Source organism: Oncorhynchus masou, unplaced genomic scaffold (genome assembly GCF_036934945.1).
Source record: "Oncorhynchus masou masou isolate Uvic2021 unplaced genomic scaffold, UVic_Omas_1.1 unplaced_scaffold_817, whole genome shotgun sequence".
Lineage (NCBI taxonomy): Eukaryota > Metazoa > Chordata > Actinopteri > Salmoniformes > Salmonidae > Oncorhynchus > Oncorhynchus masou.
The window spans coordinates 270,711-292,843 of NW_027014646.1; the positions used below are offsets into that span (position 1 = coordinate 270,711).

The 22,133-nt window shown below is 49.8% G+C and overlaps 1 protein-coding gene across 1 annotated transcript in view; it reads left to right on the plus strand.

Annotated features, from left to right (window-relative positions):
• Positions 1-22,133, plus strand: part of LOC135537569 (intermembrane lipid transfer protein VPS13C-like) — a 94,017-nt gene that overhangs the window by 37,862 nt on the left and 34,022 nt on the right. Inside the window, 6 exon segments of the mRNA XM_064963700.1 lie at positions 4,476-4,711; positions 5,454-5,601; positions 7,442-7,582; positions 14,198-14,279; positions 14,365-14,434; positions 18,074-18,185. Coding sequence (XP_064819772.1) covers positions 4,476-4,711; positions 5,454-5,601; positions 7,442-7,582; positions 14,198-14,279; positions 14,365-14,434; positions 18,074-18,185 — 789 coding nt within the window.

The following is a 22,133-nucleotide window of genomic DNA, read 5'->3' on the forward strand; positions in this document are numbered from 1 at the left end:
GACTGGTCCTGGTAACACACCCAGCCATGCCAACTGAGAGGACTGGTCCTGGTAACACACCCAGCCATGCCAACTGGGAGGACTGGTCCTGGTAACACACCCAGCCATGCCAACTGAGAGGACTGGTCCTGGTTAAGGTAACACACCCAGCCATGCCAACTGAGAGAACTGGTCCTGGTTAAGGTAACACACCCAGCCATGCCAACTGAGAGGACTGGTCCTGGTTAAGGTAACACACCCAGCCATGCCAACTGAGAGGACTGGTCCTGGTAACACACCCAGCCATGCCAACTGAGAGGACTGGTCCTGGTAACACACCCAGCCATGCCAACTGAGAGGACTGGTCCTGGTTAAGGTAACACACCCAGCCATGCCAACTGGGAGGACTGGTCCTGGTAACACATCCAGCCATGCCAACTGAGAGGACTAGTCCTGGTTAAGGTAACACACCCAGCCATGCCAACTGAGAGGACTAGTCCTGGTTAAGGTAACACACCCAGCCATGCCAACTGAGAGGACTGGTCCTGGTAACACACCCAGCCATGCCAACTGAGAGGACTGGTCCTGGTAACACACCCAGCCATGCCAACTGAGAGGACTGGTCCTGGTTAAGGTAACACACCCAGCCATGCCAACTGGGAGGACTGGTCCTGGTTAAGGTAACACACCCAGCCATGCCAACTGGGAGGACTGGTCCTGGTAACACACCCAGCCATGCCAACTGAGAGGACTGGTCCTGGTTAAGGTAACACACCCAGCCATGCCAACTGAGAGGACTGGTCCTGGTTAAGGTAACACACCCAGCCATGCCAACTGAGAGGACTAGTCCTGGTTAAGGTAACACACCAAGCCATGCCAACTGAGAGGACTGGACCTGGTTAAGGTAACACACCCAGCCATGCCAACTGAGAGGACTGGTCCTGGTAACACACCCAGCCATGCCAACTGAGAGGACTGGTCCTGGTAACACACCCAGCCATGCCAACTGAGAGGACTGGTCCTGGTTAAGGTAACACACCCAGCCATGCCAACTGGGAGGACTGGTCCTGGTTAAGGTAACACACCCAGCCATGCCAACTGAGAGGACTGGTCCTGGTAACACACCCAGCCATGCCAACTGAGAGGACTGGTCCTGGTTAAGGTAACACACCCAGCCATGCCAACTGAGAGGACTGGTCCTGGTAACACACCCAGCCATGCCAACTGAGAGGACTGGTCCTGGTAACACACCCAGCCATGCCAACTGAGAGGACTGGTCCTGGTTAAGGTAACACACCCAGCCATGCCAACTGAGAGGACTGGTCCTGGTAACACACCCAGCCATGCCAACTGAGAGGACTGGTCCTGGTTAAGGTAACACACCCAGCCATGCCAACTGAGAGGACTGGTCCTGGTTAAGGTAACACACCCAGCCATGCCAACTGAGAGGACTAGTCCTGGTTAAGGTAACACACCCAGCCATGCCAACTGAGAGGACTGGTCCTGGTTAAGGTAACACACCCAGCCATGCCAACTGAGAGGACTGGTCCTGGTAACACACCCAGCCATGCCAACTGAGAGGACTGGTCCTGGTAACACACCCAGCCATGCCAACTGAGAGGACTGGTCCTGGTTAAGGTAACACACCCAGCCATGCCAACTGAGAGGACTGGTCCTGGTAACACACCCAGCCATGCCAACTGAGAGGACTGGTCCTGGTTAAGGTAACACACCCAGCCATGCCAACTGAGAGGACTAGTCCTGGTTAAGATAACACACCCAGCCATGCCAACTGAGAGGACTGGTCCTGGTTAAGATAACACACCCAGCCATGCCAACTGAGAGGACTGGTCCTGGTTAAGGTAACACACCCAGCCATGCCAACTGGGAGGACTGGTCCTGGTAACACACCCAGCCATGCCAACTGAGAGGACTGGTCCTGGTTAAGGTAACACACCCAGCCATGCCAACTGGGAGGACTGGTCCTGGTAACACACCCAGCCATGCCAACTGAGAGGACTGGTCCTGGTTAAGGTAACACACCCAGCCATGCCAACTGGGAGGACTGGTCCTGGTTAAGGTAACACACCCAGCCATGCCAACTGAGAGGACTGGTCCTGGTAACACACCCAGCCATGCCAACTGGGAGGACTGGTCCTGGTAACACACCCAGCCATACCAACTGAGAGGACTAGTCCTGGTTAAGGTAACACACCCAGCCATGCCAACTGAGAGGACTGGTCCTGGTAACACACCCAGCCATGCCAACTGGGAGGACTGGTCCTGGTTAAGGTAACACACCCAGCCATGCCAACTGAGAGGACTGGTCCTGGTAACACACCCAGCCATGCCAACTGAGAGGACTAGTCCTGGTTAAGATAACACACCCAGCCATGCCAACTGAGAGGACTGGTCCTGGTTAAGGTAACACACCCAGCCATGCCAACTGAGAGGACTGGTCCTGGTTAAGGTAACACACCCAGCCATGCCAACTGAGAGGACTAGTCCTGGTTAAGGTAACACACCCAGCCATGCCAACTGAGAGGACTGGACCTGGTTAAGGTAACACACCCAGCCATGCCAACTGAGAGGACTGGTCCTGGTAACACACCCAGCCATGCCAACTGAGAGGACTGGTCCTGGTAACACACCCAGCCATGCCAACTGGGAGGACTGGTTAAGGTAACACACCCAGCCATGCCAACTGAGAGGACTGGTCCTGGTTAAGGTAACACACCCAGCCATGCCAACTGAGAGGAGCTAAGATAAGGAAATAGAAACGGATAGTACTGAACCAACTCTCTCTGTCTCTTTATATATCTCTCTGTCTCTGTCAATTCAATTCAAGGGCTTTATTGGCATGGGAAACATGTGTTAACATTGCCAAAGTAAGTGAGTTAGATAATATATAAAGTGAAATAATAAAAATTAACAGTAGACATTACACATACAGAAGTTTCAAAACAATAAAGACATTACAAATGTCATATATTATACATATATATATATATATATATATATATATATATATATATATATATATATATATATATATATATATATAGTGTTTTAACGATGTACAATTGGTTAAAGGACACTAGTTAAAATAAATAAACATAAATATGGGTTGTATTTATCTTTCTCTCTCTCTGTCTATATTTGTGTCTTTCTATTTCTCTCTCTTTGTCACTCTCTGTCTTTCTGTCTTTCTCTTTGTCTCTCTCTGTCTCTCTCTCTGTCTCTCTCTCTTTGTCTCTCTCTGTCTTTCTGTCTCTCTCTCTGTCTCTCTCTCTGTCTCTCTCTCTGTCTCTCTCTCTGTCTCTCTCTCTGTCTCTCTCTCTGTCTCTCTCTCTGTCTCTCTCTCTGTCTCTCTCTCTCTTTGTCTCTCTCTCTCTGTCTCTCTCTCTGTCTCTCTCTCTGTCTCTCTCTCTGTCTCTCTCTGTCTTGAACTGCATTGTTGGTTAAGGGCTTGTAAGGTCTACAATTGTTGTATTCGGCCCATGTGACATACGATTTGATTTGTCTCTCTGTGTCTCTGTCTTTCTCTCCTGTCTGTCTACTTGTCTGTCTGTCCTTGTGTCTCTGTCTCTCTCTCCTGTCTGTCTGCTTGTCTGCCTGTCCTTGTCTCTCTCTCTATCTCCTGTCTGTCTGCTTGTCTGCCTGTCCTTGTGTCTCTCTCTCTCCTGTCTGTCTGCTTGTCTGTCTGTCCTTGTCTCTGTCTCTCTCTCCTGTCTGTCTGCTTGTCTGCCTGTCCTTGTGTCTCTCTCTCTCCTGTCTGTCTGCTTGTCTGTCTGTCCTTGTCTCTGTCTCTCTCTCTCTCCTGTCTGCCTGCTTGTCTGTCTGTCCTTGTGTCTCTGTCTCTCTCTCCTGTCTGTCTGCTTGTCTGCCTGTCCTTGTGTCTCTCTCTCTCTCCTGTCTGCCTGTCCTTGTCTCTCTCTCTCTCTCCTGTCTGTCTGCTTGTCTGCCTGTCCTTGTGTCTCTCTCTCTCCTGTCTGTCTGCTTGTCTGCCTGTCCTTGTGTCTCTCTCTCTCCTGTCTGTCTGCTTGTCTGTCTGTCCTTGTCTCTGTCTCTCTCTCCTGTCTGTCTGCTTGTCTGTCTGTCCTTGTGTCTCTCTCTCTCCTGTCTGTCTGCTTGTCTGTCTGTCCTTGTGTCTCTGTCTCTCTCTCCTGTCTGTCTGTCCTTGTGTCTCTCTCTCTCTCTCCTGTCTGCCTGCTTGTCTGTCTGTCCTTGTGTCTCTCTCTCTCCTGTCTGTCTGCTTGTCTGTCTGTCCTTGTGTCTCTCTCTCTCCTGTCTGTCTGCTTGTCTGTCTGTCCTTGTGTCTCTGTCTCTCTCTCCTGTCTGTCTGTCCTTGTCTCTCTCTCTCTCCTGTCTGTCTGTCCTTGTGTCTCTCTCTCTCTCTCCTGTCTGTCTGCTTGTCTGTCTGTCCTTGTCTCTCTCTCTCTCTCTCCTGTCTGTCTGCTTGTCTGTCTGTCCTTGCCTGTCCCCCCCCCATACAGGATGAGTGTGGTCAGTTTGCCTACGACGGTCTATCCCAGGTCCACTGGGTGTCCTTCCTGGATGGTCGCCAGCGCGTGCTGCTCTTCACCGAGGACGTTGCCGTGGTGACCAAGGCGCGGCAGGCGGAGGAGCTGGAGCAGTTCCAACAGGAAGTGAACGTGTCGCTGCAGAACCTTGGCCTGTCGCTCGTCAACAACGACAACCGCCAGGAGATCGCGTATGTCGGCATCACCAGGTAACGTACCACACACACACACACACACACTCAGTCAGTCAGTCAGTCAGTCGGACACACACGGTCAGTCAGTCAGTCAGTCGGACACACGGTCAGTCAGTCAGTCAGTCGGACACACACAGTCAGTCAGTCAGTCAGTCGGACACACACACAGTCGGACACACACAGTCAGTCAGTCAGTCGGACACACACAGTCAGTCAGTCAGTCAGTCAGTCAGTCAGACACACACACAGTCAGTCACACACACACACACACACACAGTCAGTCAGTCACACACACACAGTCAGACACACACAGTCAGACACACACACAGTCACACACAGTCAGTCAGACACACACACACACAGTCAGTCAGACACACACACACACACAGTCACACACACACACACAGTCAGTCAGTCAGACACACACAGTCAGTCAGTCAGTCAGACACACACACACACACACAGTCAGTCAGTCAGACACACACACACAGTCAGTCAGTCAGTCAGACACACACACACAGTCAGTCAGTCAGTCAGACACACACACAGTCAGTCAGTCAGTCAGTCAGACACACACACACACACAGTCAGTCAGACACACACAGACACACACACACACACACAGTCAGATACAGTCAGTCAGACACACCCAACCATAGTCACAGACGTACAGACCGTGGTGTAGAAGTTGGTCCCTCAGATGTAGATGAAGGTGTTGCTCTGAACGGTGCTGTTTGATGATGCCTGTCGGTCTCAGCTCTGGGGTGGTGTGGGAGATGAGACCGAAGAGCCGATGCAAGCCTTTCAACCAGAGGAACATCAGGCTGTTGGAGAAGGCCTACCAGAAACACCTGGCTGGAGGCACACCTGAGCCCGGCTGGGTCAAACTGGAGACCAACTTAGAGGTATGACCATCACACTGTGAGTCAGAGTTGGTTCGGAGAAGGCCTACCAGAAACACCTGGCTGGAGGCACACCTGAGCCCGGCTGGGTCAAACTGGAGACCAACTTAGAGGTATGACCATCACACTGTGAGTCAGAGTTGGTTCGGAGAAGGCCTACCAGAAACACCTGGCTGGAGGCACACCTGAGCCCGGCTGGGTCAAACTGGAGACCAACTTAGAGGTATGACCATCACACTGTGAGTCAGAGTTGGTTCGGAGAAGGCCTACCAGAAACACCTGGCTGGAGGCACACCTGAGCCCGGCTGGGTCAAACTGGAGACCAACTTAGAGGTATGACCATCACACTGTGAGTCAGAGTTGGTTCGGAGAAGGCCTACCAGAAACACCTGGCTGGAGGCACACCTGAGCCCGGCTGGGTCAAACTGGAGACCAACTTAGAGGTATGACCATCACACTGTGAGTCAGAGTTGGTTCGGAGAAGGCCTACCAGAAACACCTGGCTGGAGGCACACCTGAGCCCGGCTGGGTCAAACTGGAGACCAACTTACAGGTATGACCATCACACTGTGAGTCAGAGTTGGTTCGGAGGAGGCTACGTTAATTGGCAGCCGGGAGAAGGGATTTGTAATTATTCAGCCCAAGGGCACAACGGGCCACTTTGGCCGCAAGGCATCCATATTTTGTTATAGAGGGCATTACGGACACACAAGGGGGGGGTGGTGTATCAACTGAGACCAGTTTATTATACTGATCTGGATTTAACAGAACCAGACAGTTTGTTAACATGGGTTAGATCCCAAAATATATAGGACTCTTCTAGACAGGAGATGTCTGGAACCCAAACCATCTGATATATTTTATTAGATATGTCTGGAACCCAAACCATCTGATCTATTTTATTAGAGATGTCTAAAACCCAAACCATCTGATCTATTTTATTAGAGATGTCTGGAACCCAAACCATCTGATCTATTTTATTAGAGATGTCTGGAACCCAAACCATCTGATCTATTTTATTAGAGATGTCTAAAACCCAAACCATCTGAACTACTTTATGGGAATAGAGCAGGTATACCCCAGGGAATGTCGTTGGGGTCACACACAATAAAAATGTGATTCACGTTTAGAAATATATATATAATAATAATAATTTAAACAGTTTCTAACGGGGCGATACATTTGGGTAAAGTTTTTTCCTTGCCCGAGTAGCCTAATTTCACGACAAAAATAAATTTAAACCATCTAGTGAGGAAATAATAACACAATGTCGAATACACTGACAGCCTCAACACGGGGTAGGGGGAGACGGACACGGGGAGTGGGGGAGACGGACACGGTGGTAGCCCGGGGGAGACGGACACGGGGTAGGGGGGAGACGGACACGGGGTAGGGGGGAGACGGACACGGGGTAGGGGGGACACGGGCCCGGGGGGAGACGGACACGGGGTAGGGGGGAGACGGACACGGGGAGGGGGAGACGGACACGGGGAGGGGGGAGACGGACACGGGGTAGGGGGGAGACGGACACGGGGGTAGGGGGGAGACGGACACGGGGGTAGGGGGGAGACGGACACGGGGGTAGGGGGAGACGGACACGGGGGTAGGGGGAGACGGACACGGGGGTAGGGGGGAGACGGACACGGGGTAGGGGGGAGACGGACACGGGTGGGGGAGACGGGGTAGGGGGGAGACGGACACGGGGTAGGGGGAGATGGACACGGGGTAGTCGAGACGGGGTAGGGGGACACGGGGTAGGGGGAGAACACCTGGGTAGGGGGGAGACGGACCCGGGGTGGGGGAGACTGGAGAACGTGAATATTTACCTCCTTTACCCATGCAGGTGAACTTTGGGAAGGTTCCCATGGTGATGCGTCAGCCCTTTTCCAGTAGAATCAGGAGGAACTTCCTGTCTGGGATCCAGGTGGAGTTTAAACAGTCGCCTCATCAGAGAAGTCTCCGGGCCCAGCTCCACTGGCTACAGGTCAAACACCCTACCCCTAGACACCCTACCCCCTACACCCTACCCCTACACCCTAGACACCCTACCCCCCTAACCCCTACACCCTAACCCCTACACCCTAACCCCTACACCCTACCCCCTACACCCTACCCCCTACACCCTACACCCTACCCCCTAACCCCTACACCCTAACCCCTACACCCTAACCCCTACACCCTAACCCCTACCCCCTAACCCCTACCCCCTAACCCCTACACCCTAACCCCTACACCCTACACCCTAACCCCTACACCCCTACACCCTAACCCCTACACCCTAACCCCTACACCCTAACCCCTACACCCTAACCCCTACACCCTACCCCTACACCCTACCCCACACCCTAACCCCTACACCCTAACCCCTACACCCCTACACCCTAACCCTTAGAGGTATGTACACCCTAACCCCTACACCCTAACCCCTACACCCCTACACCCTAACCCCTACACCCCTACACCCTAACCCCTACACCCTAACCCTACACCCTAACCCCTACACCCTAACCCCTACACCCTAACCCCTACACCCTAACCCCAACATATACTACACCCTAACCCCTACACCCTAACCCCTACACCCTAACCCCTACACCCTACCCCCTACACCCTTGTTATACACCCCTAACCCCTACACCCCTAACCCCTACACCCCTAACCCCTACACCCCTTTTACACCCCTAACCCCTACACCCCTAACCCTACCCCTAACCCCTACACCCTAACCCCTACACCCTAACCCCTACACCCTAACCCCAACATATACTACACCCTAACCCCTACACCCTAACCCCTAACCCCTACACCCTACACATACTACACCCTAACCCCTACACCCTACACATACTACACCCTACACATACTACACCCTAACCCCTACACATACTACACCCTACATATACTACACCCTAACCCCAACATATACCACACCCTAACCCCTACACCCTAACCCCTACACCCTAACCCCTACACATACTACACCCTACATATACTACACCCTAACCCCAACACCCTAACCCCAACATATACTAAACCCTAACCCCTACACCCTAACCACTACATATACTACACCCTAACCCCAACATATACTAAACCCTAACCCCTACACCCTAACCACTACATATACCACATACTTTATACTACACCCTACACATACTACACCCTAACCCCAACATATACTACACCCTAACCCCTACACCCTAACCCCTACACATACTACACCCTACATATACTACACCCTACACATACTACACCCTAACCCCAACATATACTACACCCTAACCCCTACACCCTAACCCCTACACATACTACACCCTACATATACTACACCCTAACCCCAACATATACTAAACCCTAACCCCTACACCCTAACCCCTACTACACCCTAACCCCTACTACACCCTAACCCCTACTACACCCTAAACTCTACTACACCCTAACCCCTACTACACCCTAACCCCTACATATACTACACCCTACACATACTACACCCTAACCCCTACACCCTAACCCCAACATATACTACACCCCAACATATACTACACCCTAATCCCTACACCCTAACCCCAACATATACTACACCCTAACCCCTTACATATACTACACCCTAACCCCTACACATACTACACCCTAACCCCTACACATACTACACCCTACATATACTAAACCCTAACCCCTACACCCTAACCCCAACATATACTACACCCTAACCCCAACATATACTACACCCTAACCCCAACATATACTACACCCTAACCCCAACATATACTACACCCTAACCCCAACATATACTACACCCTAACCCCAACATATACTACACCCTAACCCCAACATATACTACACCCTAACCCCAACATATACTACACCCTAACCCCTACACCCTAACCCCTACACACTAACCCCTACATATACTACACACTAACCCCTACATATACTACACCCTAACCCCTACATATACTACACCCTAACCCCTAAATATACTACACCCTAACCCCTACATATACTACACCCTAACCCCTACATATACTACACACTAACCCCTAAACCCACACACTAACCCCTAAACCCACAGACTAACCCTAACCCCTAAACCTACACACTAACCTCTAAACCTACACCCTAACCCCTACATATACTACTCCCTAACCCCTAAACGTACACCCTGACACTAACCCCTAAACCTACACCCTAACACCTACATATACTACACACTAACCCCTTAACCTACACACTAACCCCTACATATACCCCACCCTAACCCCTACATATACTACACCCTAACCCCTACACCCTAACCCCTACATATACTACACACTAACCCCTACATATACTACACACTAACCCCTAAACCTACACACTAAACCCTAAACCAACACCCTAAACCCTAAACCTACACCCTAACCGCTACTACACCCTAAACTCTACTACACCCTAACCCCTACTACACCCTAACCCCTACATATACTACACCCTACACATACTACACCCTAACCCCTACACCCTAACCCCAACATATACTACACCCCAACATATACTACACCCTAACCCCTACACCCTAACCCCAACATATACTACACCCTAACCCCTGCACATACTACACCCTAACCCCTACACCCTAACCCTTACATATACTACACCCTAACCCCTACACATACTACACCCTAACCCCTACACATACTACACCCTACATATACTAAACCCTAACCCCTACACCCTAACCCCAACATATACTACACCCTAACCCCAACATATACTACACCCTAACCCCAACATATACTACACCCTAACCCCAACATATACTACACCCTAACCCCAACATATACTACACCCTAACCCCAACATATACTACACCCTAACCCCAACATATACTACACCCTAACCCCAACTATACTACACCCTAACCCCCACCCTAACCCCTACACCCTAACCCCTACACACTAACCCCTACATATACACCCTAACCCCACATATACTACACCCTAACCCCTAAATATACTACACCCTAACCCCTACATATACTACACCCTAACCCCTACATATACTACACACTAACCCCTAAACCCACACACTAACCCCTAAACCCACAGACTAACCCTAACCCCTAAACCTACACACTAACCCCTAAACCTACACCCTAACCCCAACATATACTACTCCCTAAAACACCCTAACACTAACCCCTAAACCTACACCCTAACACCTACATATACTACACACTAACCCCTTAACCTACACACTAACCCCTACATATACCCCACCCTAACCCCTACATATACTACACCCTAACCCCTACACCCTAACCCCTACATATACTACACACTAACCCCACATATACTACACACTAACCCCTAAACCTACACACTAAACCCTAAACCACACCCTAAACCCTAAACTACACCCTAACCCCTAAACTAACCCCTACTACACCTAACCCCTAAACTTACACCTAACCCATAAACTTACACACATCCCCTAAACCTACACCCTAACCCCTACATATACTACACCCTAAACCTACACCCTAACTACCCTAACCCCTACATATACACACCCTAACCCCTACACCCTAACCCCAACATATACTACACCCTAACCCCTACACCCTAACCCCTAACACCTACACCCTACATCATATACTACACCTAACCCCAACATATACTACACCCTAACCCCTGCACATACTACACCCTAACCCCTAACACCCTAACCCCTAACATATACTACACCCTAACCCCACACATAACACCCTAACCCCCCTACACATACTACACCCTACATAAACCCACACATACTAACCCCTACACCCTAACCCCTACACATACTACACCCTACATATACTACACCCTAACCCCAACATATACTACACCCTAACCCCAACATATACTAAACCCTAACCCGAACATATACTAAACCCTAACCCCTACACACTAACCCCTACACACTAACCCCTACATATACTACACCCTAACCCCTAAATATACTACACCCTAACCCCTACATATACTACACCCTAACCCCTACACCCTAACCCCTACATATACTACACACTAACCCCTAAACCCACACACTAACCCCTAAATATACTACACCCTAACCCCTACATATACTACACCCTAACCCCTACACCCTAACCCCTACATATACTACTCCCTAACCCCTAAACGTACACCCTAACACTAACCCCTAAACTTACACCCTAACACCTACATATACTACACACTAACCCCTTAACCTACACACTAACCCCTACATATACCCCACCCTAACCCCTACACCCTAACCCCTACATATACTACACACTAACCCCTACATATACTACACACTAACCCCTACATATACTACACACTAACCCCTAAACCTACACACTAACCCCTAAACCTACACACTAACCCCTAAACCTACACACTAACCCCTAAACTTACACACTAACCCCTAAACTTACACACTAACCCCTAAACTCTACACACTAACCCCTAAACCTACAGGTAACTACATATACTAACCCTAAGTCTAACCCCTACACCCTAACCCCTACATATACTACACACTAACCCCTACATATACTACACACTAACCCCTAAACCTACACACTAACCCCTAAACTTACACACTAACCCCTAAACTTACACACTAACCCATAAACTTACACACTAACCCCTAAACCTACACCCTAACCCCTACATATACTACACCCTAACACTAACCCCTAAACCTACACCCTAACACTAACCCCTAAACTTATACCCTAATCCCTACATATACTCCACCCTAACCCCTACACCCTAACCCCTACATATACTACATCCTAACCCCTACACCCTAACCCCTACATATGCTACACACTAACCCCTAAACCTACACCTAACCCCTAAACCTACACCTAACCTCTAAACCTACATTTTGGAATAGTGTGCATCTCTGTGGTGATATTAAACCCTTTATGGTGTATATGTGGTGATATTAAACCCTTTTCTTTACGGTGTATCTGTGGTGATATTAAACCCTTGTCTTTATGGTGTATCTGTGGTGATATTAAACCCTTGTCTTGACGGTGTATCTCTGTGGTGATATTAAACCCTTTATGGTGTATCTGTGGTGATATTAAACCCTTTACTTTACGGTGTATCTGTGGTGATATTAAACCCTTGTCTTGACGGTGTATCTGTGGTGATATTAAACCCTGGTCTTTACTGTGTATCTGTGGTGATATTAAACCCTGGTCTTTATGGTGTATCTGTGGTGATATTAAACCCTTGTCTTTACATTGTATCTGTGGTGATATTAAACCCTTATCTTTATGGTGTATCTGTGGTGATATTAAACCCTTGTCTTTACGTGTGGTGATATTAAACCCTTGTCTTTACGGTGGATCTGTGGTGATATTAAACCCTTGTCTTTACGGTGGATCTGTGTTGATATTAAACCCTTGTCTTTATGGTGTATCTGTGTGGTGATATTAAACCCTTGTCTTTATGGTGTATCTGTGGTGTTATTAAACCCTTGTCTTTACGGTGGATCTGTGTTGATATTAAACCCTTGTCTTTATGGTGTATCTGTGTTGATATTAAACCCTTGTCTTTATGGTGTATCTCTGTGGTGATATTAAACCCTTGTCTTTATGGTGTATCTGTGGTGTTATTAAACCCTCGTCTTTATGGTGTATCTGTGGTGATATTAAACCCTTGTCTTTATGGTGTATCTGTGGTGATATTAAACCCTTGTCTTTACGGTGTATCTGTGGTGATATTAAACCCTTGTCTTTACGGTGTATCTGTGGTGATATTAAACCCTTGTCTTTACGGTGTATCTGTGGTGATATTAAACCCTTGTCTTTACGGTGTATCTGTGGTGACATTAAACCCTTGTCTTCATGGTGTATCTGTGGTGATATTAAACCCTTTATGGTGTATCTGTGGTGATATTAAACCCTTGTCTTGACGGTGTATCTGTGGTGATATTAAACCCTTGTCTTGACGGTGTATCTGTGGTGATATTAAACCCTCGTCTTTATGGTGTATCTGTGGTGATATTAAACCCTCGTCTTTATGGTGTATCTGTGGTGATATTAAACCCTTGTCTTTACGATGTATCTCTGTGGTGATATTAAACCCTTGACGGTGTATCTGTGGTGACATTAAACTCTTGTCTTTACGGTGTATCTGTGGTGATATTAAACCCTTGTCTTTACGGTGTATCTGTGGTGATATTAAACCCTTGTCTTTACGGTGTATCTGTGGTGATATTAAACCCTTGTCTTTACGGTGTATCTGTGGTGATATTAAACCCTTGTCTTTACGGTGTATCTGTGGTGATATTAAACCCTTGTCTTTATGGTGTATCTCTGTGGTGATATTAAACCATTGTCTTTATGGTGTATCTCTGTGGTGATATTAAACCCTTGTCTTTATGGTGTATCTGTGGTGATATTAAACCAGTGTCTTTACGATGTATCTCTGTGGTGATATTAAACCCTTGTCTTTATGGTGTATCTGTGGTGATATTAAACCCTTGTCTTTATGGTGTATCTGTGGTGATATTAAACCCTTGTCTTTACGATGTATCTCTGTGGTGATATTAAACCCTTGACGGTGTGTTTCAGGTAGACAACCAGCTGACTGGAGCTTTATTCCCCATCGTGTTCCACCCTGTTCCTCCTCCAAAGTCCATCGCTCTGGACTCAGGTAACCTCCGCCTCCCCGGAACATGGCTGTGGGTGTGTTCTCGAATGCTGTTCTCTAATTGGTCCTCTCTGTCTTTCTTCCTCAGAACCAAAGCCTTTTATGGACGTCAGCATCATCACCAGGTTTAACCAACACAGTCAGGTCACGCAGTTCAAGTGAGTCTTCTACTTATACCCCCCCTGCACTGTTAGTGTACACACTTCTGTTTAGGGTACACACTTCTGTTTAGTGTACACACTTCTGTTTAGTGTACACACTTCTGTTTAGTGTACACACTTCTGTTTAGTGTACAGACTTCTGTTTAGGGTACACACTTCTGTTTAGTGTACACACTTCTGTTTAGTGTACACACTTCTGTTTAGGGTACACACTTCTGTTTAGGGTACACACTTCTGTTTAGTGTACACACTTCTGTTTAGGGTACACACTTCTGTTTAGGGTACACACTTCTGTTTAGGGTACACACTTCTGTTTAGGGTACACACTTCTGTTTAGGGTACACACTTCTGTTTAGGGTACACACTTCTGTTTAGTGTACACACTTCTGTTTAGTGTACACACTTCTGTTTAGTGTACACACTTCTGTTTAGGGTACACACTTCTGTTTAGGGTACACACTTCTGTTAGTGTACACACTTCTGTTTAGTGTACACACTTCTGTTTAGTGTACACACTTCTGTTTAGGGTACACACTTCTGTTTAGTGTACACACTTCTGTTTAGGGTACACACTTCTGTTTAGGGTACACACTTCTGTTTAGGGTACACACTTCTGTTTAGGGTACACACTTCTGTTTAGGGTACACACTTCTGTTTAGGGTACACACTTCTGTTTAGTGTACACACTTCTGTTTAGTGTACACACTTCTGTTTAGTGTACACACTTCTGTTTAGTGTACACACTTCTGTTTAGGGTACACACTTCTGTTTAGGGTACACACTTCTGTTAGTGTACACACTTCTGTTTAGTGTACACACTTCTGTTTAGTGTACACACTTCTGTTTAGGGTACACACTTCTGTTTAGTGTACACACTTCTGTTTAGGGTACACACTTCTGTTTAGGGTACACACTTCTGTTTAGGGTACACACTTCTGTTTAGGGTACACACTTCTGTTTAGGGTACACACTTCTGTTTAGGGTACACACTGCTGTTTAGGGTACACACTGCTGTTTAGGGTACACACTGCTGTTTAGGGTACACACTTCTGTTTAGGGTACACACTACTTTTTCATAGGTAAAGAGACGTAGTCCTTGATTAGATATTTAGTTTTAGTGTGATGTTTTAGTTCAGGGTGAGTCCTTCACCAGTCTCTCTGACCCAGTAGTTATACTGTGATCTGTGTTTTAGTTCAGGGTGAGTCCTCCACCAGTCTCTCTGACCCAGTAGTTATACTGTGGTCTGTGTTTTAGTTCAGGGTGTGTCCCCATCACCAGTCTCTCTGACCCAGTAGTTATACTGTGGTCTGTGTTTTAGTTCAGGGTGAGTCCTCCACCAGTCTCTCTGACCCAGTAGTTATACTGTGATCTGTGTTTTAGTTCAGTGTGAGTCCCCATCACCAGTCTCTCTGACCCAGTAGTTATACTGTGGTCTGTGTTTTAGTTCAGGGTGAGTCCCCATCTCCAGTCTCTCTGACCCAGTAGTTATACTGTGATCTGTGTTTTAGTTCAGTGTGAGTCCTTCACCAGTCTCTCTGACCCAGTAGTTATACTGTGGTCTGTGTTTTAGTTCAGGGTGAGTCCTCCACCAGTCTCTCTGACCCAGTAGTTATACTGTGATCTGTGTTTTAGTTCAGGGTGAGTCCTTCACCAGTCTCTCTGACCCAGTAGTTATACTGTGATCTGTGTTTTAGTTCAGGGTGAGTCCTTCACCAGTCTCTCTGACCCAGTAGTTATACTGTGGTCTGTGTTTTAGTTCAGGGTGAGTCCCCATCACCAGTCTCTCTGACCCAGTAGTTATACTGTGGTCTGTGTTTTAGTTCAGGGTGAGTCCTTCACCAGTCTCTCTGACCCAGTAGTTATACTGTGGTCTGTGTTTTAGTTCAGGGTGAGTCCATCACCAGTCTCTCTGACCCAGTAGTTATACTGTGGTCTGTGTTTTAGTTCAGGGTGAGTCCTTCACCAGTCTCTCTGACCCAGTAGTTATACTGTGATCTGTGTTTTAGTTCAGGGTGAGTCCTTCACCAGTGTCTCTGACCCAGTAGTTATACTGTGATCTGTGTTTTAGTTCAGGGTGAGTCCTTCACCAGTGTCTCTGACCCAGTAGTTATACTGTGGTCTGTGTTTTAGTTCAGGGTGAGTCCCCATCACCAGTCTCTCTGACCCAGTAGTTATACTGTGATCTGTGTTTTAGTTCAGGGTGAGTCCCCTCCACCAGTCTCTCTGACCCAGTAGTTATACTGTGGTCTGTGTTTTAGTTCAGGCTGAGTCCCCATCACCAGTCTCTCTGACCCAGTAGTTATACTGTGATCTGTGTTTTAGTTCAGGGTGAGTCCTTCACCAGTCTCTCTGACCCAGTAGTTATACTGTGATCTGTGTTTTAGTTCAGGGTGAGTCCTCCACCAGTCTCTCTGACCCAGTAGTTATACTGTGATCTGTGTTTTAGTTCAGGGTGAGTCCCCATCACCAGTCTCTCTGACCCAGTAGTTATACTGTGATCTGTGTTTTAGTTCAGGGTGAGTCCTTCACCAGTCTCTCTGACCCAGTAGTTATACTGTGATCTGTGTTTTAGTTCAGGGTGAGTCCATCACCAGTCTCTCTGACCCAGTAGTTATACTGTGGTCTGTGTTTTAGTTCAGGGTGAGTCCCCATCACCAGTCTCTCTGACCCAGTAGTTATACTGTGGTCTGTGTTTTAGTTCAGGGTGAGTCCTCCACCAGTCTCTCTGACCCAGTAGTTATACTGTGGTCTGTGTTTTAGTTCAGGGTGAGTCCTTCACCAGTCTCTCTGACCCAGTAGTTATACTGTGGTCTGTGTTTTAGTTCAGGGTGTGTCCCCATCACCAGTCTCTCTGACCCAGTAGTTATACTGTGGTCTGTGTTTTAGTTCAGGCTGAGTCCCCATCACCAGTCTCTCTGACCCAGTAGTTATACTGTGGTCTGTGTTTTAGTTCAGGGTGAGTCCCCATCACCAGTCTCTCTGACCCAGTAGTTATACTGTGGTCTGTGTTTTAGTTCAGGGTGAGTCCTTCACCAGTGTCTCTGACCCAGTAGTTATACTGTGGTCTGTGTTTTAGTTCAGGGTGAGTCCTTCACCAGTCTCTCTGACCCAGTAGTTATACTGTGGTCTGTGTTTTAGTTCAGGGTGAGTCCTTCACCAGTCTCTCTGACCCAGTAGTTATACTGTGATCTGTGTTTTAGTTCAGGGTGTGTCCCCATCACCAGTCTCTCTGACCCAGTAGTTATACTGTGGTCTGTGTTTTAGTTCAGGGTGAGTCCTCCACCAGTCTCTCTGACCCAGTAGTTATACTGTGGTCTGTGTTTTAGTTCAGGGTGAGTCCCCATCTCCAGTCTCTCTGACCCAGTAGTTATACTGTGATCTGTGTTTTAGTTCAGGGTGAGTCCTTCACCAGTCTCTCTGACCCAGTAGTTATACTGTGGTCTGTGTTTTAGTTCAGGGTGAGTCCTTCACCAGTCTCTCTGACCCAGTAGTTATACTGTGATCTGTGTTTTAGTTCAGGGTGAGTCCCCATCTCCAGTCTCTCTGACCCAGTAGTTATACTGTGATCTGTGTTTTAGTTCAGGGTGAGTCCTTCACCAGTCTCTCTGACCCAGTAGTTGTGATCTGTGTTAAAGGTACTTCATGGTTCTGGTCCAGGAGATGGCTGTGAAGATTGACCAGGGATTCCTGGGAGCCATCTTGGCCCTGTTCACTCCAGCTGCCGATTCGCATGTGGACAAACAGAAGGTAACTGACCTAGACACAGACACGGCTAGGGACACGGACAGAGACAGAGACAGGGACAGGGACACGGCCAGGGACACGGACAGGGACAGAGACAGGGACAGGGACACGGCCAGGGACACGGCTAGGGACAGGGACACGGCTAGGGACACGGACAGGGACGGGGACAGGGACACGGCTAGGGACAGGGACACGGCTAGGGACACGGACAGGGACACGGCCGGGGACAGGGACACGGCCGGGGACAGGGACACGGCTAGGGACAGGGACACGGCCAGGGACAGGGACACGGCTAGGGACACGGACAGGGACACGGCTAGGGACAGGGACACGGCTAGGGACAGGGACGGGGACAGGGACACGGCTAGGGACAGGGACACGGCCAGGGACACGGCCGGGGACAGGGACACGGCCGGGGACAGGGACACGGCTGGGGACAGGAACACGGCCGGGGACAGGGACACGGCCAGAGACAGGGACACGGCCAGGGACAGGGACACGGCCAGGGACACGGCCAGGGACAGGGACACGGCCAGGGACAGGGACACGGCCAGGGACACGGCCGGGGACAGGGACACGGCCGGGGACAGGGACACGGCCGGGGACAGGGACACGGCCGGGGACAGGGACACGGCCGGGGACAGGGACACGGCCGGGGACAGGGACACGGCCGGGGACAGGGACACGGCCGGGGACAGGGACACGGCCGGGGACAGGGACACGGCCGGGGACAGGGACACGGCCGGGGACAGGGACACGGCCGGGGACAGGGACACGGCCGGGGACAGGGACACGGCCGGGGACAGGGACACGGCCGGGGACAGGGACACGGCCGGGGACAGGGACACGGCTAGGGACAGGGACACGGCCAGGGACACGGACGGGGACAGGGACACGGCTAGGGACAGGGACACGGCAAGGGACAGGGACACGGCCAGGGACACGGCCGGGGACAGGGACACGGCCAGGGACAGGGACACGGCCAGAGACAGGGACAGGGACAGGGACACGGCCAGGGACAGGGACACGGCCGGGGACACGGCCGGGGACGGGGACGGGGACACGGACGGGGACGGGGACACGGCCGGGGACAGGGACGGGGACACGGCCGGGGACAGGGACGGGGACACGGCCGGGGACAGGGACGGGGACACGGCCGGGGACAGGGACACGGACAGTTACAGGGACACGGACGGGGACAATGAGGTGATGGTTGATGTGGACAGAAAAGGGGGCTGGTACTCATGATAAAAGGGGGCCGGTACTAATGATAAAAGGGGGCTGGTACTCATGATTAAAGGGGGCCGGTACACATGATTAAAGGGGGCCGGTACACATGATTAAAGGGGGCCGGTACACATGATTAAAGGGGGCCGGTACACATGATTAAAGGGGGCCGGTACACATGATTAAAGGGGGCCGGTACACATGATTAAAGTGGACTGTAGTGTAAACATGGGAATACTGCCCCCTGTTGGTAGAAGAATGGACTGTAGTGTAAACATGGGAATACTGCCCCCTGTTGGTAGAAGAATGGACTGTAGTGTAAACATGGGAATACTGCCCCCTGTTGCAAGAAGAATGGACTGTAGTTTAAACATGGACATACTGCCCCCTGGTGGTAGAAGAAAGACGAAATAAAGGAGTTTAAACATGTCTACTTTATGTTGGAGTTGCAGAGTATTAGAATAGATGCTGTCGAGGGTCCAGCAGATGGCTGTGAAGATTGACCAGGGCTTCCTCGGAGCCATCCAGACCCTGGTCACCCCTTTTACTGTAACACACGCGGACAAACCACTTAACCTTCCTAGGAGCCATCCAGACCCTAGTCACCCCTGTTACTGAAACACACGGACAAACCACTTAACCTTCCTAGGGGCCATCCAGACCCTGGTCACCCCTGTTACTGAAACACACACGGACAAACCACTTAACCTTCCTAGGAGCCATTCAGACCCTGGTCACCCCTGTTACTGGTCCATCCAGACCCTGGTCACCCCTGTTACTGTAACACACGGACAAACCACTTAACCTTCCTAGGAGCCATCCAGACCCTGGTCACCCCTGTTACTGAAACACACGCAGACAAACCACTTAACCTTCCTAGGAGCCATTCAGACCCTGGTCACCCCTGTTACTGGTCCATCCAGACCCTGGTCACCCCTGTTACTGAAACACACGCAGACAAACCACTTAACCTTCCTAGGAGCCATCCAGACCCTGGTCACCCCTGTTACTGAAACACACGCAGACAAACCACTTAACCTTCCTTGGAGCCATCCAGACCCTGGTCACCCCTGTTACTGGTCCATCCAGACCCTGGTCACCCCTGTTACTGAAACACACAAGGACAAACCACTTAACCTTCCTAGGAGCCATCCAGACCCTGGTCACCCCTGTTACTGGTCCATCCAGACCCTGGTCACCCCTGTTAATGGTCCATCCAGACCCTGGTCACCCCTGTTACTGGTCCATCCAGACCCTGGTCACCCCTGTTACTGGTCCATCCAGACCCTGGTCACCCCTGTTACTGAAACACACGCGGACAAACCACTTAACCTTCCTAGGAGCCATCCAGACCCTGGTCACCCCTGTTACTGGTCCATCCAGACCCTGGTCACCCCTGTTACTGGTCCATCCAGACCCTGGTCACCCCTGTTACTGAAACACACGCAGACAAACCACTTAACCTTCCTAGGAGCCATCCAGACCCTGGTCACCCCTGTTACTGGTCCATCCAGACCCTGGTCACCCCTGTTACTGGTCCATCCAGACCCTGGTCACCCCTGTTAATGGTCCATCCAGACCCTGGTCACCCCTGTTACTGAAACACACTGACAAACCACTTAACCTTCCTAGGAGCCATCCAGACCCTGGTCACCCCTGTTACTGGTCCATCCAGACCCTGGTCACCCCTGTTACTGGTCCATCCAGACCCTGGTCACCCCTGTTACTGGTCCATCCAGACCCTGGTCACCCCTGTTAATGGTCCATCCAGACCCTGGTCACCCCTGTTACTGGTCCATCCAGACCCTGGTCACCCCTGTTAATGGTCCATCCAGACCCTGGTCACCCCTGTTACTGAAACACACTGACAAACCACTTAACCTTCCTAGGAGCCATCCAGACCCTGGTCACCCCTGTTACTGGTCCATCCAGACCCTGGTCACCCCTGTTACTGAAACACACGGGGACAAACCTTCTTCTTTATAGATAAGGAATAATCCGTGTTTCAGTAAGAAAATAAATGAATATTGTTGAATTAACCTGAGGAAGCCAAGAGGCTGTTGTATGTTCAATGCATTACTGCTAAATGGTGTTGGACTCACGTTAGGTGGATCGAGGCCGGCTTGGTTAAAAACAACCCTTAAAATCTCTGTGGACATTTCACTAAACACGTCTGTGAGGTGAGGTGGGTTGGGTGGGTAGTGGACACGTGGGGCTTCTGTCATTGAACATGTGCTTGTATTTGTTTCTTATGAATTCAACATGTGTGTGTTGTATTTGTCTTTCGACCATGATCTCAATTGTCTCAATCTTTCTCTCCGCTCCTCTCCCTCTCATCCTTTCCTTCTCTTTCTCCTTCTCTTCTCCCCCTCCTTCTCCCTCTCTTCTCCCTCTCTTCTCCCTCTCTTCTCCCTCTCTTCTCCCTCTCTTCTCCCTCTCTTCTCCCTCTCTTCTCCCTCTCCCCCTCCTTCTCCCTCTCCCCCTCCCTCTCCTTCTCCCCCTCCCTCTCCTCTCCCTCTCCTCCTCTCACTCTCTTCTCCTTCTCTTCTCCTTCTCTTCTCCCTCTCTTCTCCCTCTCCCCCTCCTTCTCCCTCTCCTTCTCCCCCTCCCTCTCCTCTCCCTCTTCTCCTCTCACTCTCTTCTCCTTCTCTTCTCCTTCTCTTCTCCCTCTCTTCTCCCTCTCCCCCTCCTTCTCCCTCTCCCCCTCCCTCTCCTTCTCCCCCT